The 19554-nt window shown below is 54.1% G+C and overlaps 1 protein-coding gene across 4 annotated transcripts in view; it reads right to left on the bottom strand.

Moving 5' to 3' along the window:
* RPTOR (regulatory associated protein of MTOR complex 1) overlaps window positions 1-17061 on the bottom strand; it is a 306996-nt gene extending 289935 nt beyond the window's left edge. For 3 of the 4 annotated variants that reach the window (XM_032322470.1, XM_032322466.1, XM_032322465.1), the window contains exon 1: window positions 16790-16951. In XM_032322470.1, the coding sequence (XP_032178361.1) occupies window positions 16790-16951 (162 nt within the window). Of the gene's footprint in view, window positions 1-16789 lie in introns of all 4 variants that reach the window. The other variant, XM_032322464.1, reaches the window with a different exon arrangement.
* Between the last annotated feature and the right edge of the window lie 2493 nt (window positions 17062-19554).

The following is a 19554-nucleotide window of genomic DNA, read 5'->3' as shown; positions in this document are numbered from 1 at the left end:
ACTAGGCTGAGCATACAGTCGGCGAAACCACAGGAGACCAAGCACAGAACAAGAGCTGGGAAAGGCTGGGAAGCTGAGTTCCAACAAGTCCGAATGAAGAGACCTCACCGAACAGCCGGCACACTCTGCAGAAACACGCCCGAGGCACGGGGCTAACCTAGACCCAGAGCGAAGGCTTCTCCAGACTACAGGCTGTCCCATTTCTCCTGCAGAGAGCCGGGCACTAAATATTTTAGCCTTGCGGTCCGTCCGTCTCAACTGCTCCACTCTTGACACCGTAGCACGAAGCAACACAGATAATAAATGACACGGCTGCATTCCCCCGGGCTCGATTTACAGAAACAAGCAGTAGGCCAGATAAGCCTACAGGCCATAGTCTGCCATCCCCTGACTGAGACCTGCCTTAACAAAGCTAGAAGACGAGCCTTGGAAGAATGACACTGATACAGAACAAAACCCAGCACTTGAAGTGGAGACAATGCCAGACAGCCCACAACACAACATTCACTGTGTCCAGCATCCGATCAAGAATTACTAGATGGAAGGAAACGCAGGAAATGTCATCTGCAAACAGGAGAAAATCAGTTAACAGAAAGACTCAGAAATACCAGTGATGATGGAAGTAACAGACAAGAGCATTAAAATGGTGTATAAATCTGTTCAAGGATTAAAATGTGAATATAAAGGAGAGAAATATAGGGGCGCCTGGGTGGCTCAGTGCGTTAAAGTCTCTGCCTTCGGCTCAGGTCATGGTCTCAGGGTCCTGGGATGGAGCCCCACATCGGGCTCTCTGCTCAGCGGGGATCCTGCTTCCCTCTCTCTCTCTGCTTGCCTCTCTGCCTACTTGTGATCTGTCTGTCAAATAAATAAATAAAATCTTAAAAAAAAAAAAAAGGAGATAAATATTAACCATAAAGAAGACCCAAACAGAATTTCTTGAGAACAGAAAACCAGTATCGGAAACGGAAACTACATTGCACGGGCTTACCGCAGGATCGCACGCTGCAAACGAGCGGATGAGACCCTGAAGACTTGGCGGCAGACGCAGTCCGACCGGAAACAGAGCAGGAAAGGGCCCGAGCGGGAACGAGCCTCAACAGGGTGACGTCAAGCATCTAAAACAAATGTCACTGGAGGGGCGTCTGGGTGGCTCTGTCAGTCGAGCATCTGACTCTTGATTTCGGCTCAGGTCATGATCTCAGGGTCACGAAGGTCGAGCCCTGTCAGGCTCTGAATTCAGCATGGAGTGTGCTTCTCTCCTCCTGTCTCCCGCTGCCCCTCCCCTGCTCACACACGTGCACACGTGCGCTCCCTCTCTCTCAAATAAATAAGAAAACCTTAAAAAAAAGAAAAAGATGTAATACCATAAACTTTAAACTTTTTTTTTTATATTTTTTTAAATTTATTTTTATTTATTTATTTGACAGAGAGAAATTACAAGTACACTGAGAGGCAGGCAGAGAGAGAGAGAGGAGGAAGCAGGCTCCCTGCTGAGCAGAGAGCCCGACGCGGGACTCGATCCCAGGACCCTGAGATCATGACCCGAGCCGAAGGCAGCGGCCTAACCCACTGAGCCACCCAGGCGCCCCCATAAACTTTAAAACCACCACCAAACCTCTGCCCACAGAGGACACAGCCTAAGAGTCATCTTTTTTCATTAACATTAAAAAAAAAAACATGCAGACGATTTTAAAAATTAAGTACAGGAAACAAAAATGTTTTATAAATATAATTCTACCAATGCCTGCTTCCCATACTGCCTACAAGCGTGTATGCTCCATAAATGTTTTACACAGATAAGCACGTATTGTTACATGAACACACAGCTTTTTAAGGACACAGACAGGACTGTAGCATACAGTCTGTTACATGCCTTGATGGCAGGTTTACATCAGGGTTTATTTTTAGTTATTTAGTAACAGGTCTTGAAAACCTTCCCCTGAGAGCACACATAGAAAGATCTCGCTGCAGCAGCGGTGAGGAGTCCAGGGTACAATGTGCCTAATTCAACCGGGTCCCTCTTGCTGGACACGAGGCTGCCCGCAACCATTCAGGAGACACTCAGGGAGCGAGTGAGTGCTGCCACGAATCTTCTTACAGGGAAGTGGAATAACCCGAAAATGCCAGTTTCCTACATTAGCTTGGATTTATTAGTCCTGGATTTAAAAGAGGCTCATAATTCGATGAAGACAATTCCTTAAAATCAGGCCATTTGTGGACATATTAACCCAACACATCTCTACGTTGAAGCCATCAAATGAAGAATAAAAATAATCTACAGAATCGACCTTAATCTACTCAGCATGAAATTCTTCTTAAAGGAGAAAAGATATCATCAGGCATAATCCGGCAACTATTTCTCAATAAATTTACTGAAGTGCAAATACATTTAGTTACGTGAAAACTCTCACTGCTTAAATAAAGCAATAAAGTGGATCATAAATTAGGATCCTCTGAGTTTTGTGTAGTAACTCGAGACACTCACAGGGCACTAGCCAATGTGCCCTAATCAAGCACATCCCGGTGGAGCTGCGGTAAGCAAGGGCAGAGCCAACCCCAGGCAGAGGAGCACAGATGAGTGTCAGGGACGGGGACCAGAGCAGTGGCCGAGAGGATCAGGCACTCTCCAAGCCCAGTCCGGCATGTCTTTTGGCACCTGGGGTCCGGGAGAGCATCTGAGCAGACGCAGCGCTCGGAGCCCAGACCGCGCAGGGCTCACTGCCCGACACGCCGCGCTGCGGGACGGGACCCGGGCAAGCCCGAGACCAGGGAGAGCCAGTCGGGGACCCAAAGCTGACACTCAGGAGAACACGAAGCAAACCGGAACTCATGGAGGAAACGCAGGCTCTGGACTCAGGAACAGGCAGCCCCACTGGTGGGCGAGCAGGGGTTGCTGCACAGGGAGAGGAGGCCCGGCGATCAGCCCCAGGAGACAAAGGACCAGATCGAGGTCACAGAAATGTGGCTTCAGGCGCAGTTCCTAAGTCCAGGGGTCAGCACCAGGCCTTCGACTTCTGGGTCAGCCCCCACGCCCCTGCTCCCAGTGGGGCTCCAGGAGAGCTAAAGTACTTCCTGCTGGGCTCATTTCTCCTGGGACCCAGGACAGCACCGGGCCAGCGAGCCCACCCGAGGGAAAGGCAGCGCAGTAGGAGTCAGGACGTTACCAGCGGCGGGGAAGGGCCTCGCTGCACATGTCCAGAGACTTCCGCGGCGGGCCTCACAGGGCAGGTCCTGCCGGGATCGCTTCACGTTACCTCCGCAGCACCTTTACTAGAAAGAAGGGAGCAGTGATGGTGACCTCTTCTTCCCAGCCTGTTCCGGGAGACTCCCAGAACTGTTTTTACAAAAATACCCATTCTGAATGAAATGAACTTGAAAAACGAGAGAGCTGTTACTGAACACCTCATACCGGCCACGGCGGCTCACAAGAATCTATCATTTTCGGGAACGTTCACAAGCACTGATTTACGGGAAGTGTGCTATAAAGTCTAGCTTTAGATTCAGCCACAACATTTACCAGCACCTCACATAAACACACTCGGGCAGAGCACAGAGCCCAGGAGAGCTCACACCTTTGAGGGAAAGGGGCTGGCATCGCTGGGAAAGGTTAAAGAAAACAGAAAATCCAAAACTGCCCCGTTTGGAGCTCCTCGCAGGAGGGTGGTCACCTGAACAGCTTCTGCCCTTACCAATGGATGAAAATTGCAGGCACAGCTTGCTGCCTCGACAGGGGGCAATTTTCACTCTTTTTCCTCCAAATAGTTGATATTTAAGCTATGGCACCAAAATGGGATGGAGCTCATTAGTAGCTCTGCAACAGGAGGCATGCGGAGGAAAGCGTAGGTGCACACGCTACCACCCCTCAGAACAGGAACACCGGGCCAGGCGTCAGCAGCCATCAGGGCTCCACAAAACACCGTCCCATGAAATCCCCACATCCACACTGTCAGAGGTGGCCACAGGCCCCCTATACGGATGAAAACACTAGGACGGAGACCCCGAGCACACAGTCCCTGGATATGCGCCAATCCAAACTGCTCCCCCCACGGCCTTCACCCCTCCCTAATGAAGAAAAGCATCATGCCTCCTGCCGGGCACCCAAAGCACGGCGATGCCCGCCACAGCCAGTGCCCCCCACCTCGCCTCTGCAGCCACCGGCACTACCCCGCTGTGCTCTAAAAGGCCCTCCTGTCACCGACGACAGATGCCCTCCACACAGCTCCCTCCACGTTCTGGCTGGTCAAACCCAACTCCGTGTCCAGCTTGGGTCCCACCTCCTCCCGAAGCCTTCCTCAACCGGACTCTTCTAAAACCCCTCCCAGCTCCCCGTCACCCCGCTCCTCTCCGCCGAGGGATAACACAGTCTGCAACCCCGAGTTGAACAACTCAACGTGATCGATCTCACCCGCTGAGCAGGTCGCTGCGTGCACTTTACAGAGCTTCCAGAGTTCTGGACCAGCTCACACTCCCTCTTCTTTCCCGCCAAGAGACTGGAGCTCACTGGGTCGTCAGCAAGTCAGCAAACAATGGGTGAGCACAGCCAGCCAGCCCAACAGTGCGCGCCCTCTCTCCCACCCCAGCCCCGGGGCCTGCGTGGGCAAATCATCTAAGGTCAGGCCTCAGCCAACTCAACCACGAATGCACTTGCTCACAGGCTGTCCGGTAAGGAAAGGGGCTGTTGATATGCAAAACCCCAGACAACCCCTGACACACCCAGGTACGACTTAAAACAAAGCTAGTTCAGATCTTCTTCAATTTACAGTGGCATTAAATCCCAAGAAACCCATGTCACAACCTACCCTATGGCCAGAGCCCAGCCCAGCCCAGCCCCACATGTGCAGGGCACTCCCGCAGCCTACAGCCGGCCCGCACGAAGCCTCTCTTACCACAGCGCGCTGACCACCTGGCACTTGGTGAACACTGCACAGAGCGTGACAAGCGGTGGCCGTGTGGGGACGGGATGGCTGTCACCGTATGGGCTAGGTGACCCTGCTGATCGCGGGCTCACGGGGGGCTATGCTCGCTGCCCAGCATCACGAGAGAGGGTTGGACCACGTATGGACACCAGCCCAGGAAAAGATGCACATTCGGAACCGTGAGGAGGGTTTCTACTGAGCACGTATCCCTGTCACACCACTGTAAAGTCGAAAACTTGCAAGCTGAGAGCCATCAGAAGTCAAGGACGTCCCAGAAGCAGAAAAGATGTTAAATCTGGTGGCTGGGACAGTGTTAGTGCTGATCTAGTTGTTGGGCATCACGGGGGTTCCCTGAGTGTTTATCATTATGCTCTATATCCTACAATCGTAAGGATATCACAAATGGGGAATTCAAAATGGTCCTTCAGGGACACATACGGTATAATCTCGGTCGCAGGAAAGGGGAAGAGGGATGACAGAGAAGTGGGAATCACGCCAAAATATTATCAGTGCCAACGTGGGATTTTATATAATTTTTATTCTCATTATGTTTTTCTCTATTTTCTAAAAATTTTACAACGACATGTGTTATTTGTGTACTCGGAAGGAAAACAAGTTTTCGAGGAACTCAGTTTGTCCGATAAAAATGCTAAAATATTTTTCCAGCACTAAAGCCACGCCCGGGATAAAGTTCTGTTTAAAGGATGACACTCCCTGGGGCATCCTGCCTGCGGACCAGGTAATGGCGCTTTCTCCGGATGGGAGAGACGGGGGCGGCTCTCTGAGGGGGCCTGAGCCCCACTGCAGGTCTGAGCCGGGCGCCACCACCCCGAGGCCAGGCCGGCAGCAGACGGGACCGGCGCAGGGCACTCCCGGGCACCGATCAACCACGCGGCGGACCGCGGAAGGGCGCCCACGAACTCGCCGGGGCGTTCGGGACACGGACACGGAGAGACACAGGACGCCTCGCATCTCAGAGCGGCTCCCGGCTCTACAGAAACTAATTCTGAACCTGAGCCAGGGCTCCGAGGGGGCGCAGAGAAAGGAAACGTCTAATTTACATTTGCCGGTGCTTTCAGGCTCCCGTGTCTCTGAACTGCGGGTCTGATGACTCTCGAGGAGGAAAGAAGAAGCGATCCAGGAGCACAGCGAGCTGAACGGCACTCGCTGCGGGGCTCCCACCGGCAGCCAGGGCGTGAGGACGCTGCGTAGCGGGGATGAATGCGGGCCAGACACCCAGGGGGCCAGGGGGCCAGGGACCCATTTTAAGCAACACTTTCAACATTTCCCTCTGAAGCGCTCTTTAGAGGAAGTGCTCTCAATCTCCGGAGTGAGGCGCCTGTTCTCTCCCTTCCCGAGTGCCCACAGGAGCTCGCCCCTCTCTCTCCTACGTCCAGCCGGAGCCTGCAAGTCCCTCTACGACCTCCTGCACCCAGTCGGTGGCCGAGCGCCACCATTCCCCGCCCCAGGGGGATCTCGGGGCCGCCCACGCCTCCCTGGCACTGGCCTGGCTCAGTGGCAGCCAGCGTTCCTCGGCTCCCGCCTCCCCACACCCTCCACGGGCTCCTGACCCATGCCCTCTCCCCATTCACACACACACACACAGGGTTGTGCACGACACACACTCCCATCCTGTCTCCCTCTCTCATTCTGCAGCCAGTGAAATCTTTCTAAAATCCCAATTATGTCACTACCCTGCTTTAAAACATTTCTTAATCATCCTTAAAACAAAACCCAAATTCCCAGGGCTTTGTGAAGCCCGTCAGGACTTGCCTTGTCCACCCGTCCGTGTGCAGAGGCCCTGACCATGTCTCCCAGCACTGTCCCGGCCCCGATTCATCGCCTGATCAGTAAGTACTGAGGACCTCCTACCAAGCAGCACTGCGTGAGAAGTCGGGGTGCGGCAGTGAACAAAACCAAGTCCCTGGCTGAGTGGGGCTGACAAACCAAATACAGAACCTGGTGTTAGGGTGGCGGCAGCGACAGAGGGAAAACACAGCAGGCAGGTGGCCGGGGGCAGGTGGCCAGCTGTCGCCTTAGGAAGCACGGAGGGAAACCGGTACCAGGAGGCCCAGCCTCAGAGAAGGGCGGTTCCCCAGAGGCCATGCTCTCGCACCCCCCACCTCTGCACACCCCGGCTCCTGGGCCTGGCCCTCCTACCCTCTCCCTTCGCTGCCTGGCAACCTTCGGGTCCCTTCCAGGCTCTGACTCAGAGTGCCAGTCTTCCAGGAGGCCCTTCCCGCACTCCGTGTGCAGCCACCACCGGCCAGCACCCCACCTCCGGCGTTGAGTCAACGCATCTTCCCCCCAAAACTGGTAAACGCCCTAAAAGCAGGAGTTGTTCAGCAATGAATCACCCACACTTAGCACCCTGCCTGGCACAGAAGGCACTAGACAGACATTCGCTGAATTACTGAGTTCTAGAAATGAGCGGTTCCGACCTAACTCCCCTCGCCCCAGCCCGCCCCGCCCCGCGCACGCTTCCGCTCATCCTTCGGCGCCGCACACGGGCTCAGCCGAGCGCCTTGGGCATGCAGACACGGGAGCAATATCCGGCCAACAGAATTCCTGAAATCACTAACTTGTGACTCAAGTGCAGATACATAATCATTGCATTGTGCTTTGATTTTGCTTAAGAATGCCATTTTTCTCAGATCACAAACAAACTCCTCCAGGGCCACACCCACACCCGTGTCTGCTCAGACACACGCCAGGCTTGGCCCGGAAAGGGCAAGGTCCCAAACGGGCATGATGAGTGTCACACCCAGCACGGAGGCGCCTGGAACTCACGTGGAATCGCATATTCCACTAGTTAGGGTCTGGGCACGTCGCTGGATGCGGACTGTGCCTCCAACCACAATGTGAGTACATATTAACCCTTAGCAGGTCTGCTGCCCCAAGTGCCAGGGTTATCAACCCAGAAACTCCCCTCTGTGCGCCCCAGCCTGGGGCCGTGGAGCCAGAGACAACAATAAGCCACAGCATGTGCTTTCTTTTGTTTTTGCTTTTTTTTTCCTAAGATTTTGTTTATTTATTGGACAGAGATCACAAGCAGGCAGAGAGGCAGAGAGAGAGAGAAGGAAGCAGGCTCCCCGCTGAGGAGAGAGCATGACATGGGGCTCGATCCCAGAACCCTGAGATCATGACCTGAGCTGAAGGCAGAGGCTTAACCCACTGAGCACCCAGGCGCCCCTCTTTTTGTTTTTTGTTTTTTAAGATTTATTTCTTTATTTAAGAGAGAGAGAGAGAGAGAGACAGCATGGGAAGGGCAGGGGGAGCGGGACAGAGACTCTCAGACGGACTCCTGCTGAGCACGGAGCCCAGCAACGTGGGGCTCATTCCCACAACCCTGAGGTCATGAGGTGGGCAGAGACGAAGAGCTGCCCAGGCGCCCCCCGGCACCGCGTGTCCGACACGATGCTCTGCGCACTGCACGTGGCTTCAACTGCTTTGTGACCCGGGACACACACCCTGACCCTGCCTAGGACAGGGCAAACCCAGCCTGAGGACGTTCTACAAAGTAACCTCCGGTACCCGTGAAGAATACCAAGGTCAAGGCATTCAGAGACAGCAGGACGTCTGCCGCCGGGGGCTGGGAGGGGCGCAGGGAGCTGGCCAGCGGGCGGTGAAGTTGGGGGGCGGACGATGGACGGACGCACGGGGAGCGAACGGACCCGACGCCACCGCGCGGCTTGCTTACCCAGGATTAACGCGCTACAGACCTTAGTGCGTTTTACCACGAGAAAAAACTGTCAAGGGCAAGAAATTCTAAGAAAGGCTGAGAAACTCCTTCGATCAAAGGAGGCTGCACAGACAAGACCGTTAAAGGCAGTGAGCTGAGCGGCCCTGAGGGGCGGCGGGGAGGGCAGAAACTGCTAAGAAAGGGGCACTGCTGCGACAAACGCCAGCACGGGGACATGAACGTGCATTAATAACAGTGATGTACCGATGACCGATGTCCGGACTTCCACCAGCCTGCGACCGTGCGCTGGTTGCGGAAGACAGTCCTTGCTCACAGAGCCACACACGCGACGGCACGAGGGCACGCAGAGCCTTCGACTTAGGCCTCAGCCGCTCGCGGAGGGAGCACAGCCTGACACAGGGAAGCGGGGAGCGACCACGAAGGGGAAGAAGACGCAGACAGCCGGCGACTCTGGGCAAAGGGCGGAGGGACCCGCTGTCCCGGCCTTACAGAGTTTCTTTAGCTTGACGTCATACCCGAACCTAGGGACAGAAAACTCTGCAAGTCAAGAAAGCAAACCGATGGGGGGGGCGGTCAAAGGAGCCCAAGTTCTCCACGGTGGCCTGGGGGCGCGCGCGCTCCCCGCCCCCGCACAGCGGCACCCGTCGGACAAGTTGCGGCTCAAGAACATGATTAAAGCATTAATTATCATATCAAACATCTCCTGGGATGGCATCTTCCACGCATCTAACGAGACTCCCACAAAGAAAAGGTGTCGAACTTCAGCTCTCCTGAAACAAGCCTGGTAGACGGCCCGAGTCCCTTCTTCATGTCTCCGGAAGAGAAGGAGGAAAGAGTCAGAAACCTGGAGACGCCGTCTATACATGATCCACGCGCCACCTTGTTAAAACTCCAGCTTTAGAATTCTACAAGGTGATAATGAGGAGAAATGTTCTTATCCATTTCAGGACTCTTCCACAGCACGTTGTTCAAAATGGAACACGGCACATTTTTTAAAGCAGGTTAAAAAAAAAAAAGTCCCTGTAGATGGGCCCTTTGTGGCTCCTGAGCCTCCTGTGACGAGTGCCAACGGCAAGTTCACACGCTTCAAGTGCAGAGGCTGGTGCCCGCACTGGCCGCCCACTCTGTAACCCACAAGACGGGACCAGACCCCAGACCCCACCTCCTCGCGGCCACCCTCCTGCCGTGGCTGCCTGGCTTTGGGCCCCGCTTCCCACCTGCATTCCCGCAACTCCCCTCTCCGGCAGGTGTTCCCACCTCCCGGACCACCCCTCCAAACCCTCCACTCCACCCACGGTCACAAAGATGCTCTGAATCACAAACCCCGTGTGCTGCTGCCCCACGGAGACCCGCAAGCAGCTCCCCACCGTCAGGCCAACAGTCACTGAGAGTCCCGCGCTGGGTCAGCGGGACGGATTTGCATCTCATAAATGCGGTTCAATGCCAATAACTGACTGATTTAATATAAACGCAAGTTTTCTCTATGATCATGCCTTTCTCACCTGTGAACCCACGTAACAGTGTATTACAGCTTGGTGTTGACGGGCCTGTCTGTCCTGCTAGATCCTAGGGTTCTGGAGAGCATAGCACCCCGTAAGAGAGCAGCACACGTTTGTCGTCCTGAAGTGACGACTTCTGGCCACCTTCCCCTGCCATACTTGGAAGGATGTTCCTTGACTCCCAGGACAAGACGCTACTGAGTGAACAGCAGAGTGACCCCCTCCAGGACACACGCCAGGAGTCCCGGGCAGCAGGAGGCCCTGATGATGGCCGCGCAGTCACGGATCCGGTGACTGGTCTTTATGAACACGAGCTCCAGGATGAAAGGGACAAACAGATCCCTTCTAGGCCTGCTACCTAATCTCTGGTCCTCTCTGCTTGGTATTTTTGGCCAACCACCTGATATCCTCAAGCCCTGCTTCCTAATTTAAGTCTGACGCCCACTTTCTTCTAACTACACCAACGAGTCTCAAACTCTTGGTGATGGGACACTTTTATGCTCAAAGATTACTGAAGACTCCCAAAGAGCTTATGTTATAAGCAACATTATCAGCACTTTCCACGTTAGAGGGTAAAGCCAATAAGGAAAAATAAAAGCAATGTATTTCTTTATTGATTCATTTAAAAATTATAAACTCATTATATATTTAAATAGATAGGTCTATGAAAACCGTATTTTTAAAAAATTGTTGGGGTGCCTGGGTGGCTCAATCATTGGGTGTCTGCCTTTGGCTTGGGTCATGATCCCAGGGTTCTGAGATCAAGCCCTGCATTAGGCTCCCTGCTTGGTGGGGAGCCTGTTTCTCCCTCTCCCACTCCCCCTGCTTGTGTTCCCTCTCTCACTGTGTCTGTCTCTGTGTCAAATAAATAAATAAAAATTTTTTTTAATTGTTAGACCAGTGGGGCGCCTGGGTGGCCCAGTGGGTTAAGCCTCTGCCTTCAGCTCAGGTCACGATCTCAGGGTCCTGGGATCGAGCCCCATGTTGGGCTCCCTGCTCCATCGGGCTCTCTGCTTCCCCCTCTCTCTCCGCCTGCCTCTCTGCCTCCTTGTGATCTCGCTGTCAAATAAATAAATAAAATCTTTTAAAAAAATTGTTAGACAAGTGACAGTTTTTTGCAAATCTCTTTAGTATCTGCTTTCCCAGAAGACAGCTGGACCTCAGACTGTTTCCATCTGAGATGACGCATTGTTTGGTCGAAGTAGACACACAAACTCTGACCTCACAAAGATGTACCAACAGATCCAAATTACTGAGAATATTATTCTCTCAGACCACGTCAAAACTCAGAAAATTGCAGTTTCTTAAAGGTTAGCAGCAATCTATCTGAACAGAACACAAAGTAGGATACCTGATATAGCCAAAGCCACAGCCATGGGCCAACCCCACTGGCCTCACTCTCAGTGAATCTTTTACCCACGGATGATTCTGTGATACCACGGGTCGGTCATCTGGAAACACCAGCTCACTGAATTATGCAGATGTCCCAGATGAACGTCCTTCTACATTTCAAATACAAAAAAATTCCTATTCCTTCTGCCCCCATGGTCTCATTGGAAGAGTCCTAAGGTGTGGGAAGCTGGGAAGCTCGTGGCAGCAGACACGGGTTCTCCAAAATTCTCGCCTTTCACCTGAAAACTCAAATTTCATCCCTCGCAACAAATCCTGTCGGTCTTTTTCCTTGAAGCGACAGCTCATTTTTTCCATTTTCGAGACACATCTCTGCCAAAGACCCAAGCCTGAGTGCCCAGAGCTGCTGGTTAGCGAGCCAGGTGCAGCTGGGCTCCCCGGCCGGCCCAGCGCACCCCTGCAGCAGAAGGACACGCGCAGCCTGCACACGGCGTGGGAAGGCGACACTAGAGAGCCAGGATCGAGTAGGACCAATACGTTTTACTGCGTCACCAGGAGCATTCTCAAGCCGAGTGGGGTTTTTTACCGTGAATGCACAGCAGTGAACAGAAGAGCGGACCGGCACCGTCTGGTACCACCGCCCCGCCCCGGTTCCTGCGAGGGCGCCAGCAGGCTGACCCCATGACTCCTGCGCTGTCCGCGTAGATCCCAACACAGAGAGCACAAAGGCCAGTGCCACCTTGCCTTATTACTTTTTTTTTAAGATTTTATTTTTAAGTAATCTCTACACCCAATGTGGGGCTTGAACTCATGACCCTGAGATCAAGAGTCGCTTGCTCCACCGACTAAGCCAGCTGGGGGCCCCTGTCTTATACTGCCATTGAAATAAGGGTCGGGGGGAGCCCGGAGCCCACCGCAGGAACAGCCGAGCTGCACACCGGCACTGTCCTCTGCTTTTCTGCCCCACCGCCATCCCAGCAGCCTTCCCGACACACTTGGTTTTAGACTCCGAGGCCACAAAATGTGGACTTGTCAGTGGAACGTTGTGACCCCGTTCTAGGCCTTGTTTCCCGAGTGCACCTCCCTCATCGCTGGCCCTGCAGCTTAGGTCCCTTCGGCAAGCCGCGGAGTTAAGGCCTCATCTCCTCATCCCATGGGGACAATCATTCCCAACCAGGTAAGGTGCGGGCGGCCTTGGAGAACACGGCGTCTGTGGGAGCCCTTTGCAAACTACGCATTTTTTCTTCAGTCCGTCTTTATCATGTGTTAGCACTATCCATAAATGAGGTCCCTGCTTTATAATAAAAAAAACCTCTGTTCCAGGGGTTAGGATATAATGAAAAATCCAGAGAAAGCAAGAGTGACCATGAGTGGCTCGGGAGTTGCTTTAGGTGAGGTAATCCGGGAAGGCCTCTCTGAGGAAGTGAGCCGGCAGCTGAGAGTGGACGACCGAGGGAGCCAGGGGTGCAAAGAGCCGAGGAAAGAGCATTCCAGGCCTTTCCATCCAGGAAGCAGAAAAGGCAGGCAGGGCCAGATCAGGAAGCTTTGCGCACCGGGGTGAGGAACCCGCGTTCTCCTCCAAGCACCCGCGAAGCCGGGAGAGGACCAGCCCGGCAGGAACAGGATCGGCTTCCACCTGGGAAAGACCCCCCCGGCCACCGCGTGAAGAACCGGCTGCGGGCAGAGTGCGTGTAGGGAGACCGGTCGGCGAACGGGTCTGGTTGTCCAGACAGAAGGCGGCAGCCGCGGGCGCTGGGCTGCGCTGGGCAGAGACGGAGCGCCGCAGCCCCGCGGAAGCTGCACTGGGAGGCAGGGCTGGAGGCTCTATGCGTGAGCGGACAGGGCTGCGAGCAGGGGAGGAGGGAAGAAGGCAGGGGAAATCCGGGGTGGACAGCGTGAGTCGCGGCCGCGTGCTGGGGCGGAGCGCACCGCGGCAGAGCGGGCGTCCAGGAGCTCCAGGCCCAGGTCAGAAGTGAGGCCGGCGCGGGGCCGAGTCGCTCGTGCGTGAACACGACCCGCTGGGGAGGGGCCTACACAGCACAGCAGGAGGAACCGAGATCGCTGTCCGCCAGCAAACGGGTCTGAGGAGGAGGGATGAGACCCCAGAGGGAGACCTGGACTTTCGGGGAGACGCGGAGGCGGGTGAGTCTCGGGAGGGAGCGAGTGGCCCACAGCGGACGCCGCGGAGAGGTCACACAAGAGATAGAGACGTGACTTTCGGATTTAGCAACCAGGGTGGCCTGTGGAGGGCGGTCTCAAGGCCTAGCAGGGAGCCTAAGCGGAGCAGCTGAGAGAGGACGTGGGGAGCGAGCACTGTGGGGCGAGCCTTCTACTGTCCCTGCGCGACTCCGAGGCACCCACGCGGCTTCCTCCACGGCTGCGTCAAAGCACGGCTTACAAACCCAGGGGACAATCAGCTCAGAGACCCGTCTGGGAAACGGCTCATCATTTTATACCTACGTCCCCTACACACGTGTAATGCAGCATGTGTGTCCGTGGTTTTGAGGGCAACAGCTCCCCAGTGTCCCTGATTCTGTCCCACACGTGTGGTAAAGACCCATCTGAGACCAACCGTTCCCACAGGCCCACTTTCCAGTGGGAGAACGAACTGGGGGACAACCATGAAGTATCATAGCAAAACACAAACGGGGCCGTGCAGACCTATCAGCGTTGGCCACAGGACTGTGGATGATTCATTCCGAGCTGTAGCTTATGTAAGGCTAGTTATTTGCCAATGACAAGCCCAAGGTGCTACTGACGCGTCTACGAATCATTCACTCTACACAGAACTCACCACACAACAAACTAACTTGATAACAGCGTATTAAACCAACAACAGCTTAGGAATTAAAATGCAATTATGCTGGCACTGGAAAACCAGCACTGATTCCAAAGAAAAATCGTGGGAATCCCACGAGAGTGGGCAGCTGCGGGAGCTCTCAGCAAAGATGCCGAACGCTGAGTGGCAGAACACTTTTTAGGGCCATCAGTCAACTTCAGTGAAGATGCCGATTTTAGGAATCCTTAACAACTTCACTCAACAGGCACCAGCAGGTCACCACTAACATACATGCAAGATAAGAGTCACACGTGGTCACAGAAAGATGCAAAGGCTGAGTCTGGGTTTGGGCAGTCCATGGCTCACCAAGGCGAGTGGAATGCGTAGGGCCTACTCCGGGACGCCTGGCCCACGCATGTCACTTTACCCCAAGGCCGCCCCACCACACCGTGGGAGGGGCCAGGGGAGACAGCCTGGCCCGGATGCCTGCGTGCTCAAGATTCCTAGAATCAGAGTGGCTGTCTGGTGTTGTGGGAACAGAGCAAAGTCACACCCAGGTGACCCACCGGTGAGAACCAGCCCCACAAATGGGGTTCGTGTAGCCTGCAGTGTTGGACTCCTTCGTGTTTTAGAACATCTGAGAGAGTGCCAACAGTTTTAAACCAGAAGGCGTCTCATTTAAAAAAAAAAAAAGTCTCTGGTTTCTCCAAGCAGAAGAGAGAGAGAAAGGACAAGACCCGGCTGGGACCCGCCTGCCCCTTCAGCTGTTGTGGCCGTCTGGCCGTTGTGGCTGTGCTTTCCAGAGCCCACCCTCTAGACAACCAGACACAAGTCACTGTCAGCTGCCACTTATCTCTGACCCTGTGCCGCCTTCTTCTATCTGGCCCACTTCCTTCACTTACGCTACCTCCCAGCTGTTAGCATCATTTGGATTTGCAACCTTTGCCCTGGCAGGGGTGCAGAAAGGTCCCCTGGGGCTGAGTCTGAGGAAGAGAGGACAAGGCCTGTTAGGTTGCCAAGCTCTCACAAACCGACCTGAAAATATCAGCTTCTGATTTTCTTCCTCACTGAACACCTTGCAAAGGTCAGACACAGCCAACGTCCTCCCCTGGCTCTTTCCTAAGGAAGGACCTCAGTAATTACTCAGATTCAGAACTTTTCTCTTAATAACCTATGATGAGCTTATCAGGGAATGCTGATCATTCACAAATTAATGTTTTAATTAAAAGGTCAAAAATATATCCATTAGTCAGTTTGAACAGTTTGAGCTTTGGTACAGGGTAGCAGAGGGAACCACATTTCAAAAGAAAGAAAGAAAAAAAATGTCCTCCAAATAGTAGAATGGGGGAAAAAAAAATGATTAGACAGCTACTTTACAATAAGTTTCTTTTCATATAAGCATAGCGAGCACAAAAGCTTTGAACTATGAGTTAGTACTAAACATGTCCGTAAGACACACTTTACACAATCTCTTCCAATGACTATCTCCTCTGCTCCTCAAACTACCTCTGGATGGAACAAATTTTCCTAAGGCAAGTCAGTAACAGAAGGACTGGTTACTAGCGACTAAGCAGAATTACCATCACGGAGATCTTCCGTACGTTCAACATCATATACGAGAAACAATCATCTCGCCCAAGCACGTTCTTCAGTCCAGAGCAATCACACTGCAATGTAACACCAACTACCTTTCTTATACCACTGAAATGTTTAAATAAAGACAGTCTTGAAGGAGAAAATAAATCACAAAAAGACAAACTAAAAGTGTGCACAGAGGAGCGGGTCCCCACCTTCTTACTTTAGACCAGGAGGTAGACAGAGGTTAGTTAAGGACAGGCTCACCAAAACTGGCTCATTTCCTTCCTACCAGCTGCTTAGGAGTCACTGTTCCCACTCCCAGGACCATGGAGACCCCCTAAAACCAGGACCCACGCTCCAACCCACCATCCTCTAACTCAACGGTGGCAAAAATCCTGTCTCCACGCTACAGCCCCAGGACACCACATAAAAGGAGGAAGAGTCTGGACGCAAGACAAGCCGCGTGGAAGGCTAGGATGAAGTTCTTTGTAACTTTAAAATAACTTTGCATTAATTTGTTACCAGCTAAACCTTCCCCGTAATGTTGTTTCCCAGCACAGCCATTCACAGAGCTTGAACAAAAAAAAAGGAACCCGGGCAGGCTAACCACGTGGGCACAAGTAATCTAGCCCGAGGGGTCCTTGCTCCAGCGCCAACAGCGCTCAGTACACCGAAGAGCGTGGGAACACTCGCCGGGCTGGACGCTGGAACTCGGCTAACTCTTACTGTCCGAACGAAAACTGTTTGAATCAAAGTAACACTATCCGGCGAGCCGCTCCCGACCACAACACCCTTTTTCCGTTCGCCACCAAGAACGAGTCTGAAACGGCACCCGTGCCGCTCAGCCCACCTGCAGCATGTGGCTGGGGACACAGCGCCGCTTTCCCAAGGGCGCTCCTCCGGCCCTGAACTTCCTCCGCGGACCGAACCGCCGAGGTCCAAGGGCGCGGCCGGAGTCACTTACCCGGTCCTTCATCCTCCAGCTCTGCGCTAAGGACTTGGAGCCTTCGATCTTCTCACAGTGCCTCTTCTTCATAAAAGCCAAAGGCAGGTTCCAGTCCGTGAGGTCGGCCTCGTCTTCCTCCCCGAGCCCCAGCAGAGGGGACTGCAGCATCTCGGACTCCATCAGCGGGGGAGGGGGCGGCGGAGTCCTCGGCAGCAGGCGCTCGAGAACCTCCAGCCTTCAACACGAGCGTGCGCCGGCAGCGGCGAATAACCGGGAAAGGGGCGGTGCGGGCGGAGGGAGCGGGCGGGGCGCGGGGACCCCCGCTCGGGCGGGAAGCCCGGGCCCCTCGAACTCTGCGCGGGCAGCGGAGCGGGGGAGGCGCGGGGCGGGCAGCGGCGCCGGCCGAGCGGCCCGGCAGACACACGCGCCCCCAGACCCCGGGCCGCGCGTCCCAGGAGGCGCGTCGCGCGGAGCTGTCAAGGCGCGAGGGACGTGAGGCCGCACGATGACCCTCCGCCCGGCCTCCAACGCCTCCGCCGCTCCGAGGACGGCAAGGCCGCCCGCTCTCGGCGCCGGTTCGCCGACTAGGCTGAGGTCTCCGGCCGACGGGAAGGGGCTCAGAGCGCGTCGGGGCTCCCGCGGCCGCTCTCAGCCCTGCGGGTCCCGCACTCGCCGGAGCTGCTGCACCCTGAGCCAGGACCGGCCCATCGTGCCCGCCCGCAGCCGGCTCCTCAGCCCCGGATCCGCGCGGCCTGGCCGGCGCTGGCCTTCGGGCCCCCGGCTCTCTCCGGCCCGAGAACCGGTCCTGAGAGGAGCGCGACACGGAGGCGCGAGGAAGACGGGCAGGGCGGGCTTATGGGGTCCGGAGAGTTTTGCCCTCTGGTTTGAAGCTACAGTGAAACTCCTCTCATCAGCACATCAAGGAGGACGCCATGTTGCCAGCACCCAGCATGCATCGCGACCTACGGCGTGACCGACGGGCCAAACTTCCTCAGCGCGTTCTGGCCGCGCTTCCCGAGATGCGGAAACAGAGATTGCCCCCTTCTTCGTTACTATGGTTACCACAATTCAGCTTTCCGGAGTTTATGGCGTTCATTCAATAGATGGGTGATATCAGTCAATCCTACAAATGAAACTACGGCAATTTAATTAATGTTGAAAAAAGCTTTTTATTGTTACATGCTCGAAATTAAAGCAACTGACCCCCCGGGGGTTTCTTCCAGATTTTGAAAAGGCGGCAAAAGCTTCAGAAAAATCACTGACGTTATTACAAAAGATGGGGAGCGGGGCGGTGCGCGGAATATCCTCCACAGTATCAGGTTTTCTTTTCTTTTCTTTTCCAGGGAATACCCTGGGGGGGATTAATTTCAGTGATACAGTTTCTTATTGAATTCGTCTTATTTTCTTAGCAGTTTATTCTTCTCTTGTGCAAACCAGTAAAAGCTACAAGTGCCTATGCGTGGAGGCACGCTTCCCACCTTACTTTATTTTTCACTCAGGAAATATTGCTTTAAAAAAAAAAAAAGATTTTATTTATTTATTTGAGAGAGAGCGAGAGAGCAGGGGGAGGGGCGGAGGAAGAGAGAGACTCCCGAGCAGACTCCCCTCTGCATGTGGAGCCCAGGGCAGGGCTGGATCCCACGACCCGGAAACCAGGAGTCAGACCCTCGACCAGCGAGCCACCCAGGCACCCAGGAAACGTTGCTTACTTACAGCGTGTGCAGAACTGTGACCTTCTGCCCTAGCAAGGACCACAAACCCAACCGCAGTGCCTGCTCCGTGAACACTGTTAGTGAGACGCACATGGACCCGTTTAATAAAGCCGGGCAGGAGGCAAAGAGGCGGGTCTTCCCCTGTGCCTCTCGGCTTTGGTGCCAGGTGCACCTGGCCCCAGATCTTGACTGAATCGCTTTCCGTTCCTGGAACCCTGGTCAATTCTCTAACTAGTCCGGCCTCAGTTTCCTCAAATCTAAAACCGGGATGATAATACCCAGCCTGAAGGATGCACAAGACTGGTGAACCCGCCTAGTCCGGTATGAACGCCCGATCCGATGCTAGCATGATCCTTCCATAGCAGAGGGAAACCTAGCAGCTGTGCTTTATTCATCTAAAAGTTCAGCTTGGACTCTAGAAGATACCCAGTCTCTCTGTGGTTTCCCAGGTCTTTGACCCAGTGCGGGAGTCCATATCAAAATCCTGATGGCTTTTGTGTTCCTCTCTACATCGGAATGAAGCGTGAAATCCCAGATCTTTCTCACCTAGCGCATAGCAAGTATGCCAAGACTTAATTTCAGTTTACATCTGACTGAGCTGGATTCTCCCCCTTAAAACTCAGGGCAAACCCACCAAAACACAGATGGAGGCTAAAACCTTCCTTTTCCCAGCTCTCAGAATTGACCAAATATCCCCATAGGCACCAGAAGTCTTTGGGACTGCAGGGTCTTGGGAAGACCCTAGTCTTAACTCAACAGATTTAAACCCATTCATTCCTAACTAGCCTGTGACCTGGGGAAAATCCGCTCAGTCTGTGTGAGACTCAATTTCCTCACCTACAAAGTGCGTGTAGCCTTGGGATAGCAATCACCTTGTCTGATATTCTAAATGAAGGTCATATAGGCGCCCATGGAACCCGAATCTGGCAGGTCGTCAGAATTGCCGGGAAACTATTTAAAAATAAAGAGGGCTGAATCCCAGCCCAGACCCACTGAATCATGGGGAGTGGGAAAGCAGGGGTTCAGGGCCTCTATTTTTTGATCAGGTAACCCTGATGAGAGCTTAAAACC

Source organism: Mustela erminea, chromosome 18 (genome assembly GCF_009829155.1).
Source record: "Mustela erminea isolate mMusErm1 chromosome 18, mMusErm1.Pri, whole genome shotgun sequence".
In the NCBI taxonomy this organism is placed as follows: Eukaryota; Metazoa; Chordata; class Mammalia; order Carnivora; family Mustelidae; genus Mustela; species Mustela erminea.
The sequence above is the reverse complement of the archived record's forward strand: the minus strand, read 5'-3'. Positions and strand labels throughout refer to the sequence as shown.